At 49.4% G+C, this 22889-nt stretch overlaps 1 protein-coding gene across 3 annotated transcripts in view; it reads left to right on the top strand.

Moving 5' to 3' along the window:
• The window catches only part of CHM (CHM Rab escort protein), a 115383-nt gene extending 98690 nt beyond the window's left edge, over positions 1–16693 (top strand). For all 3 annotated transcript variants that reach the window (XM_088461923.1, XM_088461924.1, XM_088461922.1), the window contains 2 exons: positions 15332–15498; positions 16169–16693. In XM_088461923.1, coding sequence (XP_088318049.1) covers positions 15332–15498; positions 16169–16375 — 374 coding nt within the window. In that variant the 3' untranslated portion in view covers positions 16376–16693. The remainder of the gene's footprint in view (positions 1–15331; positions 15499–16168) is intronic.
• The last annotated feature ends 6196 nt before the right edge of the window (positions 16694–22889 follow it).

The following is a 22889-nucleotide window of genomic DNA, read 5'->3' as shown; positions in this document are numbered from 1 at the left end:
CAGGGCAGTATGAATAGGGGTACCAGGGCAGTATGAATAGGGGTACAAGGGCAGTATGAATAGGGATACCAGGGCAGTATGAATGGGGGTACCAGGGCAGTACGAATGGGGGTACCAGGGCAGTACGAATAGGGGTACCAGGGCAGTACGAATAGGGGTACCAGGGCAGTACGAATAGGGGTACCAGGGTAGTACGAATATAGGGATACCAGGGCAGTATGAATAGGGGTACCAGGGCAGTATGAATATGGATACCAGGGCAGTGTGAATAGGGGTTCCAGGGCAGTGTGAATAGGGGTTCCAGGGCAGTATGAATGGGGATAGCACTGCAGTATGAATAGGGATACCAGGGCAGTATTAATAGGGATACCTGGCCAGTATGAATGGGGATAGCACGACAGTATGAATAGGGATACCAGGGCAGTATGAGTAGGGATACCAGGGCAGTATGAATGGGGATACCAGGGCAGTATGAATGGGGATACCAGGGCAGTATGAATAGGGATACCAGGGCAGTATGAATAGAGGTACCAGGGCAGTATGAATAGGGGTACCAGGGCAGTATGAATAGGGGTACCAGGGCAGTATGAATAGGGGTACCAGGGCAGTATGAATAGGAGTACCATGGCAGTATGAATGGGGATACCAGGGCAGTATGAATGGGGATACCAGGGCAGTATGAATGGGGATACCAGGGCAGTATGAATAGAGGTACCAGGGCAGTATGAATAGGGGTACCAGGGCAGTATGAATAGGGATACCAGGGCAGTATGAATAGAGCTACCAGGGCAGTATGAATAGGGGTACCAGGGCAGTATGAATAGGGGTACCAGGGCAGTATGAATAGGGGTACCAGGGCAGTATGAATAGGGGTGCCAGGGCAGTATGAATAGGGGTGCCAGGGCAGTATGAATAGGGGTACCAGGGCAGTATGAATAGGGGTACCAGGGCAGTATGAATAGGGGTACCAGGGCAGTATGAATGGGGATAAAAGGGCAGTATGAATGGGGATACCAGGGCAGTATGAGTAGGGATACCAGGGCAGTATGAGTAGGGATACCAGGGCAGTATGAGTAGGGATACCAGGGCAGTATGAATAGGGGTACCAGGGTAGTATGAATAGGGGTAACAGGGCAGTATGAATGGGGATACCAGGGCAGTATGAATGGGGATACCAGGGCAGTATGAATAGTGGTACCAGGGCGGTATGAGTAGGGATACCAGGGCGGTATGAGTAGGGATACCAGGGCAGTATGAGTAGGGGTACCAGGGCAGTATGAGTAGGGGTACCAGGGCAGTATGAATAGGGGTACCAGGGCAGTATGAATAGGGGTGCCAGGGCAGTATGAATAGGGATACCAGGGCAGTATGAATAGGGATACCAGGGCAGTATGAATAGGGATACCAGGGCAGTATGAATAGAAGTAACAGGGCAGTATGAATAGGAGTAACAGGGCAGTATGAATAGGGATACCAGGGCAGTATGAATAGAAGTACCAGGGCAGTATGAATAGAGGTACCACGGCAGTATGAATAGGGGTACCAGGGCAGTATGAGTAGGGATACCAGGGCAGTATGAGTAGGGATACCAGGGCAGTATGAATAGGGGTACCAGGGCAGTATGAATAGGGATACCAGGGCAGTATGAATAGGGATACCAGCGCAGTATGAGTAGGGGTACCAGGGCAGTATGAATAGGGATACCAGGGCAGTATGAGTAGGGGTACCAGGGCAGTATGAAGTAGATAATTGGCATCTGTCTTCCATATACTACATGCACTGAGGCCAGGCAGCCCCTGCCCCATATTTTACAGCTATTTGTAATGATCTGCTCTACTTCTGGTATGGTAACCCTACTGAGGCGCTGTGAATGGATCAGAAGATAGGGATCACTGGTCCCTATCTTCAGTGTGGAGTTCATCATTTTCCCTTATGAGCTGTGTGGTATGAGAGTTAATGATGGGTGTGATGGGCACTTTATCAGGTGCGTTCTTCCCAGCGTACGATCGCTTGTAGCACGCGGTTATTTAGTGTTGCTGCTGCCAGTTACAGTCAGAGGAGACTGGTGAGACGCAATGCGCTGGTCCGCAGGGCATGGGTTCTGGTGTGGCGCACGGTGCCTGGTTTGGGGACTTGTACATGAGCCACAGGCCGCGTCATGTATGTAGCACTGATTGTATCTTCCCGGAGGTAATGTCCTGCCCTGGATGTTATTAGAAGAAATGACACTTCTAACGAGCAGCGAGCAGCTTGTCCTGCGCCGGTTACATAGAGCACTGCGTATCGCCGATCCTTTCATCTGCTTAGCGGAATCCATTAGCCCGCGGTGACTTTCTCATCATGTTTATTGCTACACTCTGGCATTTCTCCTAACGACTTCCCTGACATTTCAGCCTGACACCGCGCTCCTGCTCCTTATATCACAGCAATAATACAAAACGTATTTAATCTCTCCGCACTCTGCCTGCTACACATAAATGTATACATTCCGGGACCGTCACCTAGATTTCCCAGGTGGCCTGGATCCAGCACGTCAGTCTGCGTTACGGATTATGTAGATGTATACTTGCTGCAACCCCTGGTATATACGATGCCCCTTTCTACACCTGACAGAGAGAAAATCATTTTACCATTGTAATAAGAGAGAGAGAGCTAAAGCTATTACAGCCGTATTGAAGTCCCTGCTCTATAGATTTACAATGTATCCGCTCTTATTAGACTAGCAGGGGAAGTGAACTATAGAATATATTCATATTTTATAAGGCTCAGCCTGGCCAGGCGCTGACATGGTGAGATGGATAATGGCACTTGGCAGTGTTAGATGTATGTGTACGGTGGCCCTTGAGTTCATATCAGACTCGGGGGCGAGCTTGAAAAGTCACCCTGCACAGCAGCAAGAACCCTGGAATTGGGCTGGCAGCTATGTATCACCAAGTTATAGATATCTCCTGTCATTCAGGTAACATGCATCTGACGCATTTCACCACCGTAAGGCCTGACAGGTGTTAGAGTAAGCTACACCTTGCAGAAATAGTAGAGAAGACATGGTCTGCCAGGATGGAAATATGGGGATGATTTTGGTGAAATCCCATCCGTAGACCCCAGGGGGCCGCAATCTAACAGTACTGTGTGCACTTTGGAAAGAACCACAAAGCTCCGATATAGGACAACCAAACTTTAGGGTTGTCAGGGTTCATTGGCTGATGACCACAGTGTCCTTTATTATATATTCCAGTCACATATTTACTATATCAGCCACTATGATCGGTCTCCGCTTTATATACGGGTGTAATTATTACTGTGCACGTGGACCAAAATATATTGTTTTTTTGGGGTATTGCTGACTAGCATCTCCTTACTCCCTGTGAGGCGGAGCGCGGCGGACATACAGTACAATACAGTAATGGCGTGCTAAGTGCGGCCTAATTAGATGTGGGTGCATGCTCACCTTTTACAAGGACTATGTGGGCCTAATTCAGACCCGCTCATGAGCACTCGCAAGCGGGTCGATGTTGGGGTAGTGCACATGCGCACGATGGAGGCGGCTCCGTCATGCGCATGCGCGAGACCCGGATAGGGTCGGGCAAGCCGTCGCTCCGTGTCTCGCTACAAAGGGGGCGTGCTGTTGATGTTGAGTGACAGCACGCCCCCTTTGGTGGGTGTGCCGGGGGCGTGGCTGCCCAGACGGAGGCGTTCCTATGGGAACGCCTACCGTCTGGGGCCGGCCCCACTGACATCACCAGTGATGTCAGTGGGAGTGCTTTTGGCTCTGATAGAGCCAAAAGCACTCCAGGGCTTGCGGCAACGAGACCCTACCACAAGGGTCTCGTCGCAAGCCCGATGGTCGCGATGGTCTTGACAATCGCAACCATCTTTTTGGCTGCTCGTTGTACCTGTGGGTCGGCACCCACAGCTATGCGAGCGGCCAAGAGGCCGCTCTAAAAAAAGAGCAGGACGGTCTTGATTCAGAGCGAGCGCTCTGTCACAGCGTCCGGCTCTGAATCAGGGCCTCTGTTGCAAGGGCTGGAGCAACAATACGCAGTGATGGTGTGATACTCTGTAGCGCTATCTCTTTGCCTCTGATTGGCTGATAGTACGTAAATCCTTAGCGCTGCGGCGATGTTCTTGCTCCCGTCTGTTCTCATTACTGATTTGACTCCTGCAGTAAAACATTTATAAAGGGGAAACAACTGGTGTTTTTGTTTATTCCATTTGTTTCTATATTTAGTAACAATTATTATTACAATAGTGACTTTATTAATTGCCAATACGCTGTTCTCTCTTGTGTGTATGACTCGTTACTACATTATTATAGAGTGTACTGTATACCGTAAACTGCTCGCACTGTTACCCACAATGCTCCTCTATCTCTACGCCCTCTCAGGATGTATTTACCTTCGCACGCCTGGCGCACGTGCTGCTGTGCCTGAGCCGGAGCGCGTCTTCCTCTGTGTATTCGCAGAACAAATGTCTCCATCTCCTTAATGTAGGGTTCTGGTGCTCCAAGATAGAATACATTGGTAAATTGCTACTTCTGTGTGTGCGCTGCCACCCTGCGAACTACAATTCCCAGCATGCCCAGGCCCATTACTCCTGTTTCTGTGTATCCAGCAGAACGATGCATTTCGTCTTGTACTCGTGTCCTGTTTCTGTGTTTAATTTACTTTATGTTTTAAATTGAATTAGTGACTTACAAGACAGCAGGCCGATCCCGGTATTTGACCTTATTAAAGTGTATTAGTTCTGTATTATACATTGTGAGCACAGAAAATGAAGTACACAAGGGGTACCGTTTACTGCGCTGCTGTGTAAGCGATGAATTCCTCCATGCAGAGACCGCTTTGATCATGAAATAGAGAAAGTAATTAAACCGCTAGAGCTCGCCGTTTAGCCATCGCTCTGTTCATTAATTTTACTATATTTGTCAGAGAACGTGATAAGAAACGCGCCATAGATACTGATTTACGGCGTCCTGCGCAAGTGCTGGCTGCGCATTAGAGTGGTGATTTTTTTTTTTGTTGGTTATAGAAAATTAAGTGTTTGATTCTTGTTGGTTGTTGTTTTTTTTTTTTTTTTACCATTTCTAAATGACTATTTCTCGAATTTAGAGTAAGACGCTGCTAAATATAACATAGAGAATAAAGAGGGACAGAGACATTTGTAGGGAGGTACTGGCAATGACGTACGGTGAGGTAAATGGCTGGGGAGGCACTGGCAGTGACGTGCGGTGAGGTAAATAGCTGGGGAGGCACTGGCAGTGACGTACGGTGAGGTAAATGGATTGGGAGGCACGGGCAGTGACGTGCGGTGAGGTAAATGGCTGGGGAGGCACTGGCAGTGACGTACAGTGAGGTAAATGGATTGGGAGGCACTGGCAGTGACGTGCGGTGAGGTAAATGGCTGGGGAGGCACTGGCTGTGAGGTAAATGGCTGGGGAGGCACTGGCAGTGACGTGCAGTGAGGTACATGGCTGGGGAGGCACTGGCAGTGACGTACGGTGAGGTAAATGGCTGGGGAGGCACTGGCAGTGACGTGCAGTGAGGTACATGGCTGGGGAGGCACTGGCAGTGACGTACGGTGAGGTAAATGGCTGGGGAGGCACTGGCAGTGACGTGCGGTGAGGTAAATAGCTGGGGAGGCACTGGCAGTGACGCACGGTGAGGTAAATGGATTGGGAGGCACGGGCAGTGACGTGCGGTGAGGTAAATGGCTGGGGAGGCACTGGCAGTGACGTACAGTGAGGTAAATGGATTGGGAGGCACTGGCAGTGACGTGCGGTGAGGTAAATGGCTGGGGAGGCACTGGCAGTGAGGTACATGGCTGGGGAGGTACTGGCAGTGACGTGCGGTGAGGTACATGGCTGGGGAGGCACTGGCAGTGACGTACGGTGAGGTAAATGGCTGGGGTGGCACTGGCAGTGACTTACAGTGAGGTAAATGGATTGGGAGGCACTGGCAGTGATGTACGGTGAGGTAAATGGCTGAGGAGGCACTGGCAGTGACGTGCGGTGAGGTAAATGACTGAGGAGGCACTGGCAGTGACGTACGGTGAGGTAAATGGATTGGGAGGCACTGGCAGTGACATGCGGTGAGGTAAATGGATTGGGAGGCACTGGCAGTGACGGTACGGTGAGGTAAATGGCTGAGGAGGCACTGGCAGTGACATACGGTGAGGTAAATGGATTGGGAGGCACTGACAGTGACGTGCGGTGAGGTAAATGGCTGGGGAGGCACTGGCAGTGACGTGCGGTGAGGTAAATGGCTGGGGAGGCACTGGCAGTGACGTGCGGTGAGGTAAATGGCTGGGGAGGCACTGGCAGTGAGGTAAATGGCTGGGGAGGCACTGGCAGTGACGTGCGGTGAGGTAAATGGCTGAGGAGGCACTGGCAGTGAGGTAAATGGATTGGGGGGCACTGGCAGTGACGTGCGGTGAGGTAAATGGATTGGGAGGCACTGGCAGTGACGTGCGGTGAGGTAAATGGCTGGGGAGGCACTGGCAGTGACGTGCGGTGAGGTAAATGGCTGGGGAGGCACTGGCAGTGACGTACGGTGAGGTAAATGGCTGAGGAGGCACTGGCAGTGACGTGCGGTGAGGTAAATGGCTGGGGAGGCACTGGCAGTGACGTGCAGTGAGGTACATGGCTGGGGAGGCACTGGCAGTGACGTACGGTGAGGTAAATGGCTGGGGAGGCACTGGCAGTGACGTGCAGTGAGGTACATGGCTGGGGAGGCACTGGCAGTGACGTACGGTGAGGTAAATGGCTGGGGAGGCACTGGCAGTGACGTGCGGTGAGGTAAATAGCTGGGGAGGCACTGGCAGTGACGTACGGTGAGGTAAATGGATTGGGAGGCACGGGCAGTGACGTGCGGTGAGGTAAATGGCTGGGGAGGCACTGGCAGTGACGTACAGTGAGGTAAATGGATTGGGAGGCACTGGCAGTGACGTGCGGTGAGGTAAATGGCTGGGGAGGCACTGGCAGTGAGGTACATGGCTGGGGAGGTACTGGCAGTGACGTGCGGTGAGGTACATGGCTGGGGAGGCACTGGCAGTGACGTACGGTGAGGTAAATGGCTGGGGTGGCACTGGCAGTGACGTACAGTGAGGTAAATGGATTGGGAGGCACTGGCAGTGACGTACGGTGAGGTAAATGGCTGAGGAGGCACTGGCAGTGACGTGCGGTGAGGTAAATGACTGAGGAGGCACTGGCAGTGACGTACGGTGAGGTAAATGGATTGGGAGGCACTGGCAGTGACATGCGGTGAGGTAAATGGATTGGGAGGCACTGGCAGTGACGGTACGGTGAGGTAAATGGCTGAGGAGGCACTGGCAGTGACATACGGTGAGGTAAATGGATTGGGAGGCACTGACAGTGACGTGCGGTGAGGTAAATGGCTGGGGAGGCACTGGCAGTGACGTGCGGTGAGGTAAATGGCTGGGGAGGCACTGGCAGTGACGTGCGGTGAGGTAAATGGCTGGGGAGGCACTGGCAGTGAGGTAAATGGCTGGGGAGGCACTGGCAGTGACGTGCGGTGAGGTAAATGGCTGAGGAGGCACTGGCAGTGAGGTAAATGGATTGGGGGGCACTGGCAGTGACGTGCGGTGAGGTAAATGGATTGGGAGGCACTGGCAGTGACGTGCGGTGAGGTAAATGGCTGGGGAGGCACTGGCAGTGACGTGCGGTGAGGTAAATGGCTGGGGAGGCACTGGCAGTGACGTACGGTGAGGTAAATGGCTGAGGAGGCACTGGCAGTGACGTGCGGTGAGGTAAATGGCTGGGGAGGCACTGGCATGGACGTGCGATGAGGTAAATGGCTGGGGAGGCACTGGCAGTAACATGCGGTGAGGTAAATGGCTGAGGAGGCACTGGCAGTGACGTACGGTGAGGTAAATGGCTGAGGAGGCACTGGCAGTGACGTGCGGTGAGGTAAATGGCTGGGGAGGCACTGGCATGACGTGCGATGAGGTAAATGGCTGGGGAGGCTCTGGCTAGTGGTTTGATCAGGGATGTGCAGATAAGGTAGACTAGGGGAGGCAGCGCCTCACCTACCATACACTTTTTACTGCAGAGTTTTGACTATAAAAATGATTAGAATGATACAAAGAGGATATTTATAATATTTTCTTTACATTTTTCCTATAATTTTTATGAAATCTCTGGAGTTTACCTGAGTATGACAGGAAAGGCTCTGCCTCACCGGCCGCACATCTCTGGGAAGAAATTAATGTATAAGGCACATTGGTGTGACTTTGCTCAGCATGTAATCGGCCAGACAGCAACTGCTCTGAAAGGAGCAACTTCCTGTTTGTAGAGTAGCTTCTGTCTCTGCCCTAACACCAATATGCGCGCAGAAACTGCGCTAATAACACACGATGCGTTATCAATAAATTCCCTCCCTCAGACATGACATAAGCACCTCCTACATGTGCTCTCCCTGCACTAAGAGCCGCCTCCATCATGTGGCAGCCAATTGGATCTGTACACGGTAAGATCAGTATGATCTGTGCCATGAACCGCGTGTCTCCGGTAAAAGCACTCACCGTACTACCTGGTGCCACTGCTCCTCGCCGTAATGCAAGCTCCACCCCAATCATCAATATTATAATGTTATTATATACTATTGCCATTCATCTTTTTTCATACCCACAAAGCATCTTGTGTCCTCTGCGTATTTAATCCAAGGCATTGCGTAGTTTTAGTGCGTACTTACAGACAGATGGATGGATTAGGCAATTCATGTGATAACCTAGAACGCAGTACATCAGTGCCGTGTAACTACTTATACCATTATACTTTACTGTAAGGACTGAACACAGAATATTTGCATTTCATATATGGTAATATGGACCCGGGTCACCCCAGCCCCCCGCGGTAATAATTACACGTGTTGCCGGCCGCTCCCACTGCGCACGTTCATCTCAGGACAATGACATCACTACATATAACTTTCTATTGGAGGAATAGGATCCAACTATTTACAGTGATGGGGTTGCTGGCACTACAGTACCTCCTGAGCCGTGCTTGCTGGGTACTTATGTCACTGGTCAAAGTCACCAATTATCTGCTGGCAGCCAAAACCAGAGGCCACTTCTCTCTACTCATCCTCCTGGACCTCTCTGCAGCCTTTGACACAGTGGATCATCCTTTCCTCTTCCACACCCTTCAGACCTATGGCCTCTCTAACACTGTCCATGCCTGGTTCACCTCTTACCTCATCAACTTCTCCTTTTCTGTGTCTGCCTCCGGCTCTATCCCCCTTCCATCTTTCCCGTTGGTGTCCCACAGGGTTCTGTCCTGGGCCCCCAGCTCTGCTCCCTGTACATCTCTTCACTAGGAGAGCTCATCAGTTCATTTGGCCTCCAATACCACCTCTATGCCGATGACACGCAACTATACCTCTCCTCTCCTGAGCTCTCCCCTTCTGTCCTCTCTCAGGTATCAAGCTGGCTCTCCGCCATCTCTTCCTGGATGTCCGAGCGCTCTCTGAAGCTTAACATGGACAAAGTCAAACTCATCATCTTCCCCCCTAACAGAGTCTCCAGCCCCTCCAATCTCTCTATCACTGTTGACAACACCATCATCTCCTCTGTCCATCAACTTCGAAGCTTGGGTGTCACTCTTGACTCCACCCTCTCCTTCGCCCCCCACATTCAGGACCTCATTCAAAATCTGTCGTTGCGGTCGCACACAGCCGATGTTCGTTAAACTGCGCATGCGTAAAGTTAGCAATGCGCGTGTGCAAACTAGCTGCTACGATCAGAAATTTCTCTCTCCTTGAACACAGCCAGGTCGGTAGTTTGAGTGACAGATTGAACCGTTTGTGGGTGCTAACAGGGGAGTGGAGATCCGAATGCAGGCGTGCCTAATTATGCGAACGGTGTTTAGTGGGAGTGCATAATTAACAAAGTAGTGTCATGGCACACGCGACATGGGAGGTTTGAACACTGACTTGATCGTAGTGCTTAAGAGAGGGAATGGTCTACGACCAGTTCCGATGGTCGCGATTAATCCTTATATCCCAGGAGATAACGTGTGTGGTGAACGAGAAGGGGGCGTGATGTAGTCTTATGACCGCTTCTTACCCTCGGTCGTTCAGCTAACGATCTCATCAGAGGACCGCAACTTGTGATCGCTTCATTTGCATATCCGGCCCCTTTCCCCTACGACCGTGCGGCCGCAACAACCGACTCTAAATGAGGTCCTCAATGTCTGGCTCAATCCTGTCGGTTCCAGCTACGCAACATCGCTCGCATTAGGCCTTTCCTCTCCCAGAATGCTACCAAACTGATTATTCATTCACTAATAATTTCTCGGCTCGACTACTACAACCTCCTCACTGGCCTCCCACGTTGCCATCTTCCTCCCCTCCAGTTTGTTATCAACTCTCCAGCTAGACTTATCTTCCTCTCCCACCATTCCACTTCCGCTGCTCCCCTCTGCCAAAACATGTACTGGCTCCCATTCCCTACAGAATTCTCTTCAAACTCCTCACCTTCACATACAAGGCCCTCTCTAACTCTACTGCTCCCTACATCTCCAACCTCATCTCCTTACATACTAACCTCTCTACCTACACTGCTTCCTACATCTCCAACCTCATCTCCTTACACACTCCCTCTCTAACTCTACTGCTCCCTACATCTCCTACCTCATCTCCTTATACACTCCCTCTCTACCTCTACTGCTCCCTACATCTCCAACCTCATCTCCTTATACACTCCATCTCTAACTCTACTGCTCCCTACATCTCCAACCTCATCTCCTTACATACTCCCTCTCTACCTACACTGCTCCCTACATCTCCAACCTCATCTCCTTACACACTCCCTCTCTAACTCTACTGCTCCCTACATCTCCAACCTCATCTCCTTATACACTCCCTCTCTAACTCTACTGCTCCCTACATCTCCTACCTCATCTCCTTACATACTCCCTCTCTGTCTCTACTGCTCCCTACATCTCTAACCTCATCTCCTTACATACTGCCTCTCTAACTCTACTGCTCCCTATATAACCAACCTCATCTCCTTACATACTCCCTCTCAACCTCCACTGCTCCCTACATCTCCAACCTCATCTCCTTACATGCTCCCTCTCTAACTCTACTGCTCCCTACACCTCCAACCTCATCTCCTTACATACTCCCTCTCCACCTCCACTGCTTCCTCCATCTCCAACCTCATCTCCTTACATACACCCTCTCTAACTCTACTGCTCCCTACACCTCCAACCTCATCTCCTTACATACTCCCTCTCCACCTCCACTGCTCCCTCCATCTCCAACCTCATCTCCTTACATACACCCTCTCTAACTCTACTGCTCCCTATTTCTCCAACCTCATCTCCTTACATACTCCCTCTCCACCTCCACTGCTCCCTCCATCTCCAACCTCATCTCCTTACATACACCCTCTCTAACTCTACTGCTCCCTATTTCTCCAACCTCATCTCCTTATGTACTCCCTCTCTAACTCTACTGCTCCCTACACCTCCAACCTCATCTCCTTACATACTCCCTCTCTACTTCCACTGCTCCCTACATCTCCAACCTCATCTCCTTACATACTCCCTCTCTACCTCCATTGCTCCCTACATCTCCAACCTCATCTCCTTACATACTCCCTCTCTTCCTCCTCTGCTCCCTACATCTCCAACCTCTTCTCCTTACATATTACCCCTCTAACTCCTCTGCTCCCTACATCTCCTACCTCATCTCCTTACATACTCCCTCTCTACCTCCACTGCTCCCTACATCTCCAACCTCATCTCCTTACATACTCCCTCTCTACCTCCACTGCTCCCTACATCTTAAGGATTCTAGATTAGAACCTCTATATACCCCTGCCTATACCTTCTAATGTCCTTCCTATAAACCTCTAAGGATGACGCTATTTTGCGTACGCAGTCATACAGTAAAGACTCCAGACTTTAAACCTGTGGTTCCAAAGCACAAAGTGATATTTCAAGTAAAAGTACAGTCAGTTACACGCTATGATCTATGTACAATTTAGCGCAAAGCAATTATACAGACCCAAGTACAATTATACATACGCAGCGCTTCTGGACCAGATGTAGGCATCAGCAAGAAACCCCCGTCAATCAGCATTCAGCAAGAAGACTAGAAACCCAGGGTCAGAGCATATTTATACCCCCCAGAAATAGACAACACAATAATTGCTAATACCATTGGTCTTAAAGGAGGATGCATATGTTACAAGGCATTTAACAGGTTGGTTCAAATAGACACAGTCCAGCCTCTAACAACTGGTGGTCTCTGGTTTCCTGCCACATGCTCATCCTAACAGTTGGTCATATAATGTACATTTCGGTGCTTTAAGTCTCTGCGGTCCATAAGTTGAGAATGCATGTTGCGATCTTCACACCGACGATACCGGAATGCTGTTGAAAGAGTGCAGATCAGTATAAAATCAAACATGACTTACTTATCATGTATTAAACCTTAGATACAAAAATAGTCTTTATTTCACAGCATTTGTAATAAATGAATAAAACTTGAATCTTTTACTTTAAAGCTTATGGAACCTTTTATGTGAATATGTAATGTGTAAGTATGTGGGGCTTGATATAAAGAGGCTAGTTAACTTGGGGCAGATGCGTGCGCATGAAGCTAATAAACAGCGTTTTCATACAGGATCTTAATGCATTCGCTAATATGCAGCTAATTAACAGCGCAATTGTGCGTATTTATGTGTGAATGAGAAATGGTGAAAGATGCAGTCGCATGATGCTAATAGTAATATCGCCATATGTACTTAAGTGTGAGTTTACCTAAAATAGTGCTTGGGCGGACATTCGCAAAATGGCGTCTTGCGATCTCATTTTCTAAAATGGCGTCTTGCAGCCAGTCGCAAGATGGCGTCTTTACAATCTAATTTTAAGCTGATCTTGTCTCTGCCAATTATCCAGCTTCGACAATCTCCAACCTCATCTCCTTACATACTCCCTCTCTAACTCCACTGCTCCCTACATCTCCAACCTCATCTCCTTACATACTCCCTCTCTAACTCCACTGCTCCCTACATCTCCAACCTCATCTCCTTACATACACCCTCTCTACCTCCACTGCTCCCTACATCTCCAACTTCATCTCCTTACATACCCCCTCTCTACCTCCTCTGCTCCCTACATCTCCAACTTCATCTCCTTACATACCCCCTCTCTACCTCCACTGCTCCCTACATCTCCAACCTCATCTCCTTACATACACCCTCTCTACCTGTACTGCTCCCTACATCTCCAACCTCATCTCCTTACATACCCCCTCTCTACCTCCACTGCTCCCTACATCTCCTACCTCATCTCCTTACATACTCCCTCTCTACCTCCACTGCTCCCTACATCTCCTACCTCATCTCCTTACATACTCCCTCTCTACCTCCACTGCTCCCTACATCTCCAACCTCATCTCCTTACATACTCCCTCTCTACCTCCACTGCTCCCTACATCTCCTACCTCATCTCCTTACATACTCCCTCTCTACCTCCACTGCTCCCTACATCTCCAACCTCATCTCCTTACATACTCCCTCCTGCTCTCTCCGGTCTGCCAATCACTGTTTCCTCTCCACCCTGGTTACTTCATCTCGCGCTCGTATCCAAGATTTTGCCCTTGCAGCCCTCCTCCACTGGAATGAGCTCCCTCACTCGACCAGGCTCTTCCCGACCTCGCAGAGCTTCAAACATGCACTGAGAACCCACCTGTTCATCAAAGCATACCCTTCCACCACATAACCCTGTCACCAAGTCTCTGTGCCTCCTGCCTCAGCCATCTCTACCTCGCCTCCTTCTTGCACTCAGGTCCTCCTCTACACACTCATGCCTCATGTCATCTGTCCGTCTCCCCTCTCCCCTAGATTGTAAGCTCCTAGGAGCAGGGTCCTCCTCCCCATTGTCTCACAGCCTTCTTCTCTAGCACATCTATGACAGCCTTCACCTTCCCAGCTGTACTGTGTATGGAGAATTGTGTTGCTAATTTTTACTTGTGTTCTGTGTATGTTTTGGTTACTGTATTGTAATGTAATGTTCTGTGCACCCTGTACTGTATGTACGGCGCTGCGGACCACTTGTGGCGACTTATAAATAACATGTAATAATAATAATGCTTATTTAACAGTAATAATAGCTGCAGATAGCAGTGATTTGAGCGCAGGTTTGTCGTGTCTTATTGATATATAATTGGCGTTGTCCAGTCACTGAGCGAGGATCTGCAGGTGAGGGCTCATCCTTCGTTATATAGATTTATCACAGAGATTTCCGGTACAGGATATTGGGGTGAAAGGGTCTGGTGACTTTATTTCTCTGATGCTCACTGGGTGCCATTATATATGTTCTGTTTGTCTCTATTTCAGTCTTCATCTTCTGTTTCATGTTGTTATATGAAATGTATCTGTATCGTGAATCTTTTAATGTACAGCGCTGCCTGATCGGTGCGCACATTGTAAATAAATAGTGAAAATAATTAGGTAGGTTCCTGTGTGTAATAGTGGGGGCTTATTGAAAGTGACCCCCGATAAAACGTTTAACTACATATGTATCAGTTATCGGGTTTTACACCCAATGATCGTCATTTGCTACTGCGGCTATTCGCAGCACTTTACTTTTATATTGAAACCGCAGGTTCCCTTCTGTGCATGTGCAGTCACATAGCCCATAGCCATAGCAGCTAATGCCAGATGGCGTTAGCTGACCAGGCCAAGCGTGCTAAATCTGACCGCTTCGCAGTCCCCATATATACTTATAGGGTCTGCGCCTGCTGACGGAAACTGAGGGACTGTGAAAGATATCGGAGATATCTGCTGCCGTACTTCCTTCATACATTGGGGTGATGTTTAATATCTGCAGGTATCCCCCAAAAACGTGTCTCTTCGGGGGATATGCCGCAAATATTGAATGATCAATAGGCCCCTTAAACTGATTAAGTTTGTGTTCCTGGCTCTTGCTTGAACAGGGATCCTGCTTTGTGCTACACTTACCCAATGTGATATATTTCTGTAGATATTAGTCCCACACTGAGCTGACATAAGTGTCGGTGTGAATGATGGTTATTATAGTGCAGCAGAATGAGAGCACAATGTATTCTGTAGTATAACCGTATGTTACATATATGTAGAGGTCTAATCTTACGCTTCTTATTTGAAAAATGTAAATTCTCTTTTTGTTACAAATGTCTCAGAGCAATTGTTGAGCACACTGGTGGTGAATGTACCATTGGCTATATAACAATTAAACCCTATTTTTGCCTCATTAATGTCTGATCGCAGTAACACTTTGCATTTTCCTATGTAATATCGCTGTTTATCTTTCTTTGTCTAGAACCTCAGAGTAATGAATCGGAGAAGCCACAAGCCCTGTGGATCCTGTACTTCAACATGAGAGACTCTTCTGGAGCAGAGCGTCAGTCGTACGTAGGACTCCCCTCTAACGTCTACGTCTGCAGCGGGCCGGACTCCTCTTTCAGCTACGATCATGCAGTCCAGCAGGTGAGATGTCATTATTATATATAGCTTCACCAATACATGCACTACTTGGCAGTGTATAATAGTATAATATATGTACAAAATAGAGGCTGCGTGGGGGCAAGAGGCTGTATATAGCATGAGGCTGTATAATATATTGACTTTGACTGCATAGTCAGCAATAACCTGCATGTATAGCATGGCTCTGTATAATATACTGGACTGCTTAGTCAGTAATAACCTGTATGTATAGCATGGCTCTGTATAATATACTGGACTGCATAGTCAGTAATAACCTGTATGTATAGCATGGCACTGTATAATATACTGGACTGCTTAGTCAGCAATAACCTGTATGTATAGCATGGCTCTGTATAATACAATGGACTGCATAGTCAGCAATAACCTGTATGTATAGCATGGCTCTGTATAATATACTGGACTGCATAGTCAGCAATAACCTGTATGTATAGCATGGCACTGTATAATATACTGGACTGCATAGTCAGCAATAACCTGTATGTATAGCATGGCACTGTATAATATACTGGACTGCATAGTCAGCAATAACCTGTATGTATAGCATGGCACTGTATAATATACTGGACTGCATAGTCAGTAATAACCTGTATGTGTAGCATTGCTCTGTATAATATACTGGACTTCCTATTTATGTTATGTTTGTGTTTTGCAGGCAGAGAATATATTCCGTGAGATGTTTCCAACTGAAGAGTTTTGTCCACCAGCTCCAAACCCAGAAGACATCATTTATGATCAGGAGACCGCAGAACAGGAGCCCGGAGAACCCGACGCCACTGTAGACTCTAAAGCAGATTTATCACCCGAAACTGAAAATGTAGCAGAGACTGTTGAGGATGTGGATGAGCAACAAACTGAATAATCCCATCTCAGATGGAATGTGCTTAATGCATCCTCCACTGTGCCAGAACCGCAAACCAACGCAGTGCCAGTACCACAAGTATAAACCCTGTGCCAGAGCCGCAAGCCAATGCCATGCCGGTACCGACTACAAGGGCTCCCAATTCTCTGCATATGTCTTACTGCTATTTATCACCAAAAATCTGGAAAGAGAATGTCTTGTGTATGTTTACTGCTAATGTGTCTTAAATTATTATATATATATATTATATGGCAAAGATGTAATACTTCTCAAATGTTTTCATATTGCTTATATCATTAAACTTAGTTTTAAATGTTATTTCAGAAATGTCTACTGTTCTCAGTCTAGAGCACAGTAACACAGTTCATACCCTCACTGTTCTCAGTCTAGTGCACAGTAACACAGTTCATACCCTCACTGTTCTCAGTCTAGTGCACAGTAACACATCTCATACCCTCACTGTTCTCAGTCTAGAGCACAGTAACACAGTTCATACCCTCACTGTTCTCAGTCTAGTGCACAGTAACACATCTCATACCCTCACTGTTCTCAGTCTAGTGCACAGTAACACATCTCATACCCTCACTGTTCTCAGTCTAGTGCACAGTAACACATCTCATATCCTCACTGTTCTCAGTCTAGTGTACAGTAACACATCTCCTACCCTCACTGTTCTCAGTCTAGTGCACAGTAACACATCTCATACCCTCACTGTTCTCAGTCTAGTGCACAGTAACACATCTCATATCCTCACTGTTCTCAGTCTAGTGCACAGTAACACATCTCCTACCCTCACTGTTCTCAGTCTAGAGCACAGTACAGTTCATACCCTCACTGTTCTCAGTCTAGTGCATAGTAACACATCTCATACCCTCACTGTTCTCAGTCTAGTGCATAGTAACACATCTCATACCCTCACTGTTCTCAGTCTAGTGCACAGTAACACATCTCATATCCTCACTGTTCTCAGTCTAGTGCACAGTAACACATCTCATACCCTCACTGTTCTCAGTCTAGTGCACAGTAACACATCTCATACCCTCACTCTTCTCAGTCTAGTGCACAGTAACACATGTCCTACCCTCACTGTTCTCAGTCTAGTGCACAGTAACACATCTCCTACCCTCACTGTTCTCAGTCTAGTGCACAGTAACACAGCTCATACCCTCACTGTTCTCAGTCTAGTGCACAGTAACACAGCTCATACCCTCACTGTTCTCAGTCTAGTGCACAGTAACACATCTCCTACCCTCACTGTTCTCAGTCTAGTGCACAGTAACACATCTCATATCCTCACTGTTCTCAGTCCAGTGCACAGTAACACATCTCCTACCCTCACTGTTCTCAGTTTAGTGCACAGGAACACATCTCATACCCGCACTGTTCGGATGAGTAACACTTCTCATACCCTCACTGACCAGGCGAGTAACACTTCTCATACCCTCAGGGTCCAGACTAGTAACACATCTCATACCCTCACTGTCTGGGCGAGTAACACATCTCATACCCTCACTGTCCGGGCGAGTATCACTTCTCATACCCTCAGCATCCAGGTGAGTAACACTTATCATACCCTCATTGTCCAGGCGAGTAACACTTCTCATACCCTCACTGTCCAAGGATAGGATGCATGACTTATGTCATAAGGGTTGTGATGCATCCCGCCAATCTTCCACTATTTGCATGCCTGCCGGCATTAATTACGCTGCTATGCATGAAAAAATGCAAAGGACCGCTCTCTTGGTAAGTGCTGCCCTTTGCGAATGAGGGACTTCCAGGTCCCTCTGGTGTCCTCCTGCACATGCACATACTCTCACTGTCCAGGTGAGCAACATTTCTCATACTCTCGCTGTCCAGGCGAGTAACATTTCTCATACTCTCACTGTCCAGGCGAGTAACACTTCTCATACTCTCACTGTCGAGACGAGAAACATTTCTCATACTCTCACCGTCCAGGCGAGTAACATTTCTCATACCCTCAGGGTCCAGGCGAGTAACATTTCTCATACCCTCAGGGTCCAGGCGAGTAACACTTCTCATAAGCTCACCATCCAGGCGAGTAACACACCTCATAGCCTCACTGTCCAGGCGAGTAACACTTCTCATAGCCTCACTGTCCAGGAGAGTAACACTTCTCATACCCTCACCGTCCAGGCGAGTAACATTTCTCATACCCTCACCGTCCAGGCGAGTAACATTTCTCATACCCTCACCGTCCAGGCGAGTAACACTTCTCATACTCTCGCTGTCCAGGCGGGTAACATTTCTCATACTCTCGCTGTCCAGGCGAGTAACACTTCTCATACTCTCACTGTCGAGACGAGAAAAACATTTCTCATACTCTCACTGTCCAGGCGAGTAACATTTCTCATACCCTCAGGGTCCAGACGAGTAACACTTCTCATAAGCTCACCATCCAGGCGAGTAACACACCTCATAGCCTCACCGTCCAGGCGAGTAACACTTCTCATACCCTCACCGTCCAGGAGAGTAAAACTTCTCATACCCTCACAGTCCAGACGAGTAACACTTCTAATAGCCTCAGGGTCAAGACGAGTAACACTTCTCATACCCTCACCGTCCAGGAGAGTAAAACTTCTCATACCCTCACAGTCCAGACGAGTAACACTTCTAATAGCCTCAGGGTCAAGACGAGTAACACTTCTCATAAGCTCACCATCCAGGCGAGTAACACACCTCATACCCTCACCGTCCAGGCGAGTAACATTTCTCATACCCTCACCGTCCAGGCGAGTAACACTTCTCATACCCTCACCGTCCAGGCCTGTAATACTTCTCATACCCTCACCGTCCAGGCGAGTAACACACCTCATAGCCTCACTGTCCAGGCCTGTAACACTTCTCATAGCCTCACTGTCCAGGCGAGTAACATTTCTCTTACTCTCGCTGTCGAGATGAGTAACATTTCTCATACCCTCACTGTCCAGGCGAGTAACATTTCTCATACTCTCACTGTCCAGGCGAGTAACATTTCTCGTACTCTCAGGGTCCAGGCGAGTAACACTTCTCATACCCTCACCGTCCAGGCGAGTAACACTTCTCACACCCTCAATGTCCAGACAAGTAAAACTTATCAACCCTCACTGTCCACGTGAGTAACACTTCTCATACCCTCACTGACCAGGTGAGTAACACTTCTCATACCCTCAGGGTCCAGGCTAGTAACACTTCTCATAACCCTCACTGTCCGGGCGAGTAACACCTCTCATACCCTCACTGTCCGGGCGAGTAACACTTCTCATACCCTCACTGTCCAGGCGAGTAACACTTCTCATACCCTCATTTTCCAGGCGAGTAACACATCTCATACCCTCACTGTCCAGGCGAGTAACACATCTCATACCCTCACTGTCCGGGCGAGTAACACTTCTCATACCCTCACTGTCCAAGGATAGGATGCATGACTCATGGCATAAGGGATGTGATGCATCCCGCCACTCGTCCACTATTTGCATGCCTGCCGGCGTTAATTACGCTGCTATGCATGAAAAAATGCAAAGGACCGCTCTCTTGTTAAGTGCTGTCCTTTGCGAATGAGGGACTTCCAGGTCAAGCACATACTCTCACTGTCCAGGCGAGTAACACTTCTCATACTCTCACTGTCGAGACGAGAAACATTTCTCATACTCTCACCATCCAGGTGAGTAACATTTCTCATACCCTCAGGGTCCAGACGAGTAACACTTCTCATAAGCTCACCATCCAGGCGAGTAACACACCTCATAGCCTCACTGTCCAGGAGAGTAACACATCTCATACCCTCACCGTCCAGGCGAGTAAAACTTCTCATAGCCTCACTGTACAGGAGAGTAACATTTCTCATACCCTCACCGTCCAGGCCTGTAACACTTCTCATACCCTCACTGTCCAGGCGAGTGACACTTCTCATACCCTCACCGTCCAGGAGATTAACACTTCTCATACCCTCACCGTCCAGGCGAGTAACACTTCTCATACCCTCACCGTCCAGGAGAGTAACACTTCTCATACCCTCACCGTCCAGACGAGTAAAACTTCTCATAGCCTCACTGTACAGGAGAGTAACACTTCTCATACCCTCACCGTCCAGGCGAGTAACATTTCTCATACCCTCACCGTCCAGGCCTGTAACACTTCTCATACCCTCACTGTCCAGGCGAGTAACACTTCTCATACCCTCACCGTCCAGGAGAGTAACACTTCTCATACCCTCACCGTCCAGGCCTGTAACACTTCTCATACCCTCACTGTCCAGGCGAGTAACACTTCTCATACCCTCACCGTCCAGGCGAGTAACAAACCTCATAGCCTCACTGTCCAGGCCTGTAACACTTCTCATACCCTCAATGTCCAGGCGAGTAACATTTCTCTTACTCTCGCTGTCAAGATGAGTAACACTTCTCATACCCTCACCGTCCAGGCCTGTAACACTTCTCATACCCTCACCGTCCAGGCGAGTAACACACCTCATAGCCTCACTGTCCAGGCGAGTAACATTTCTCATACCCTCACTGTCCGGGCTAGTAACACTTCTCATACCCTCACTGTCCAGGCGAGTAACACACCTCATAGCCTCACTGTCCAGGCGAGTAACATTTCTCTTACTCTCACTGTCCATGCGAGTAACACTTCTCATACCCTCTCCGTCCAGGCGAGTAACACACCTCATAGCCTCACTGTCCAGATGAGTAACACCGTATGGGGCTTGTGTTGTGTTACAATAATTCATATTTGCATCTAGGAAATACAGCCTATTGTTTGGGCAGATTTACTTATTGCATTTGTTGAGAGACTGCAGCTCTGTCATGGAGAGACGACAACCCAGCAGCTCCGTTGTGGAGAGACAGCCACCCAGCAGCTCTGTCATGGAGAGACAGCCATCCAGCAGCTCTGTCATGGAGAGACAGCCATCCAGCAGCTCTGTCATGGAGAGACAGCCATCCAGCAGCACCGTTGTGGAGAGACAGCCACCCAGCAGCTCCGTCATGGAGAGACGGCCACCCAGTAGCTCCGTCATGGAGAGACGGCCACCCAGCAGCTTCGTCATGGAGAGACGGCCACCCAGCAGCTCCGTCATGGAGAGACGGCCACCCAGCAGACGGCCACCTAGCAGTTCTGTCATGGAGAGACAGCCACCTAGCAGCACTGTCATGGAGAGACAGCCACCCAGCAGCTCTGTCATGGAGAGACAGCCACTCAGCAGCTCTGTCATGGAGAGACAGCCACCCAGCAGCACTGTCATGGAGAGACAGCCACGCAGCAGCTCTGTCATGGAGAGACAGCCACCCAGCAGCACTGTCATGGAGAGACAGCAACCCAGCAGCTCCATCATGGAGAGACAGCCACCCAGCAGCACTGTCATGGAGAGACGGCCACCCAGCAGCACTGTCATGGAGAGACAGCCACCCAGCAGCACTGTCATGGAGAGACAGCAACCCAGCAGCTCCGTCATGGAGAGACGGCTACCCAGCATCCCTGTCATGGAGAGACGGCCACCCAGCAGCTCTGTCATGGAGAGACAGCCATCCAGCAGCTCTGTCATGGAGAGACAGCCATCCAGCAGCTCCATTGTGGAGAGACAGCCACCCAGCAGCTCCGTCATGGACAGACGGCCACCCAGCAGCTCCGTCATGGAGAGACGGCCACCCAGCAGATGGCCACCTAGCAGTTCTGTCATGGAGAGACAGCCACCTAGCAGCACTGTCATGGAGAGACAGCCACCCAGCAGCTCTGTCATGGAGAGACAGCCACTCAGCAGCTCTGTCATGGAGAGACAGCCACCCAGCAGCACTGTCATGGAGAGACAGCCACCCAGCAGCTCTGTCATGGAGAGACAGCCACCCAGCAACTCTGTCATGGAGAGACGGCTACCCAGCAGCCCTGTCATGGAGAGACAGCCACCTAGCAGATCCGTCATGGAGAGACAGCCACCTAGCAGCACTGTCATGGAGAGACAGCCACCCAGCAGCTCCGTCATGGAGAGACAGCCACCCAGCAGCTCCGTCATGGAGAGACAGCCTCCCAGCAGCACTGTCATGGAGAGACAGCCACCCAGCAGCACTGTCATGGAGAGACAGCCACCCAGCAGCACTGTCATGGAGAGACAGCCACCCAGCAACTCTGTCATGGAGAGACGGCTACCCAGCAGCCCTGTCATGGAGAGACAGCCACCCAGCAGCACTGTCATGGAGAGACAGCCACCTAGCAGCACTGTCATGGAGAGACAGCCACCCAGCAGCTCCGTCATGGAGAGACAGCCACCCAGCAGCTCCGTCATGGAGAGACAGCCTCCCAGCAGCACTGTCATGGAGAGACAGCCACCCAGCAGCACTGTCATGGAGAGACAGCCACCCAGCAGCACTGTCATGGAGAGACAGCCATCCAGCAGCTCTGTTGTGGAGAGACAGCCACCCAGCAGCTCTGTCATGGAGAGACGGCCATCCAGCAGCTCCGTCATGGAGAGACGGCCACCCAGCAGCTCCGTCATGGAGAGACGGCCACCCAGCAGCACTGT

This window comes from Taudactylus pleione, unplaced genomic scaffold, assembly GCF_031769625.1.
Source record: "Taudactylus pleione unplaced genomic scaffold, aTauple2 ptg001125l, whole genome shotgun sequence".
Taxonomy (NCBI): domain Eukaryota; kingdom Metazoa; phylum Chordata; class Amphibia; order Anura; family Myobatrachidae; genus Taudactylus; species Taudactylus pleione.
The sequence above is the reverse complement of the archived record's forward strand: the minus strand, read 5'-3'. Positions and strand labels throughout refer to the sequence as shown.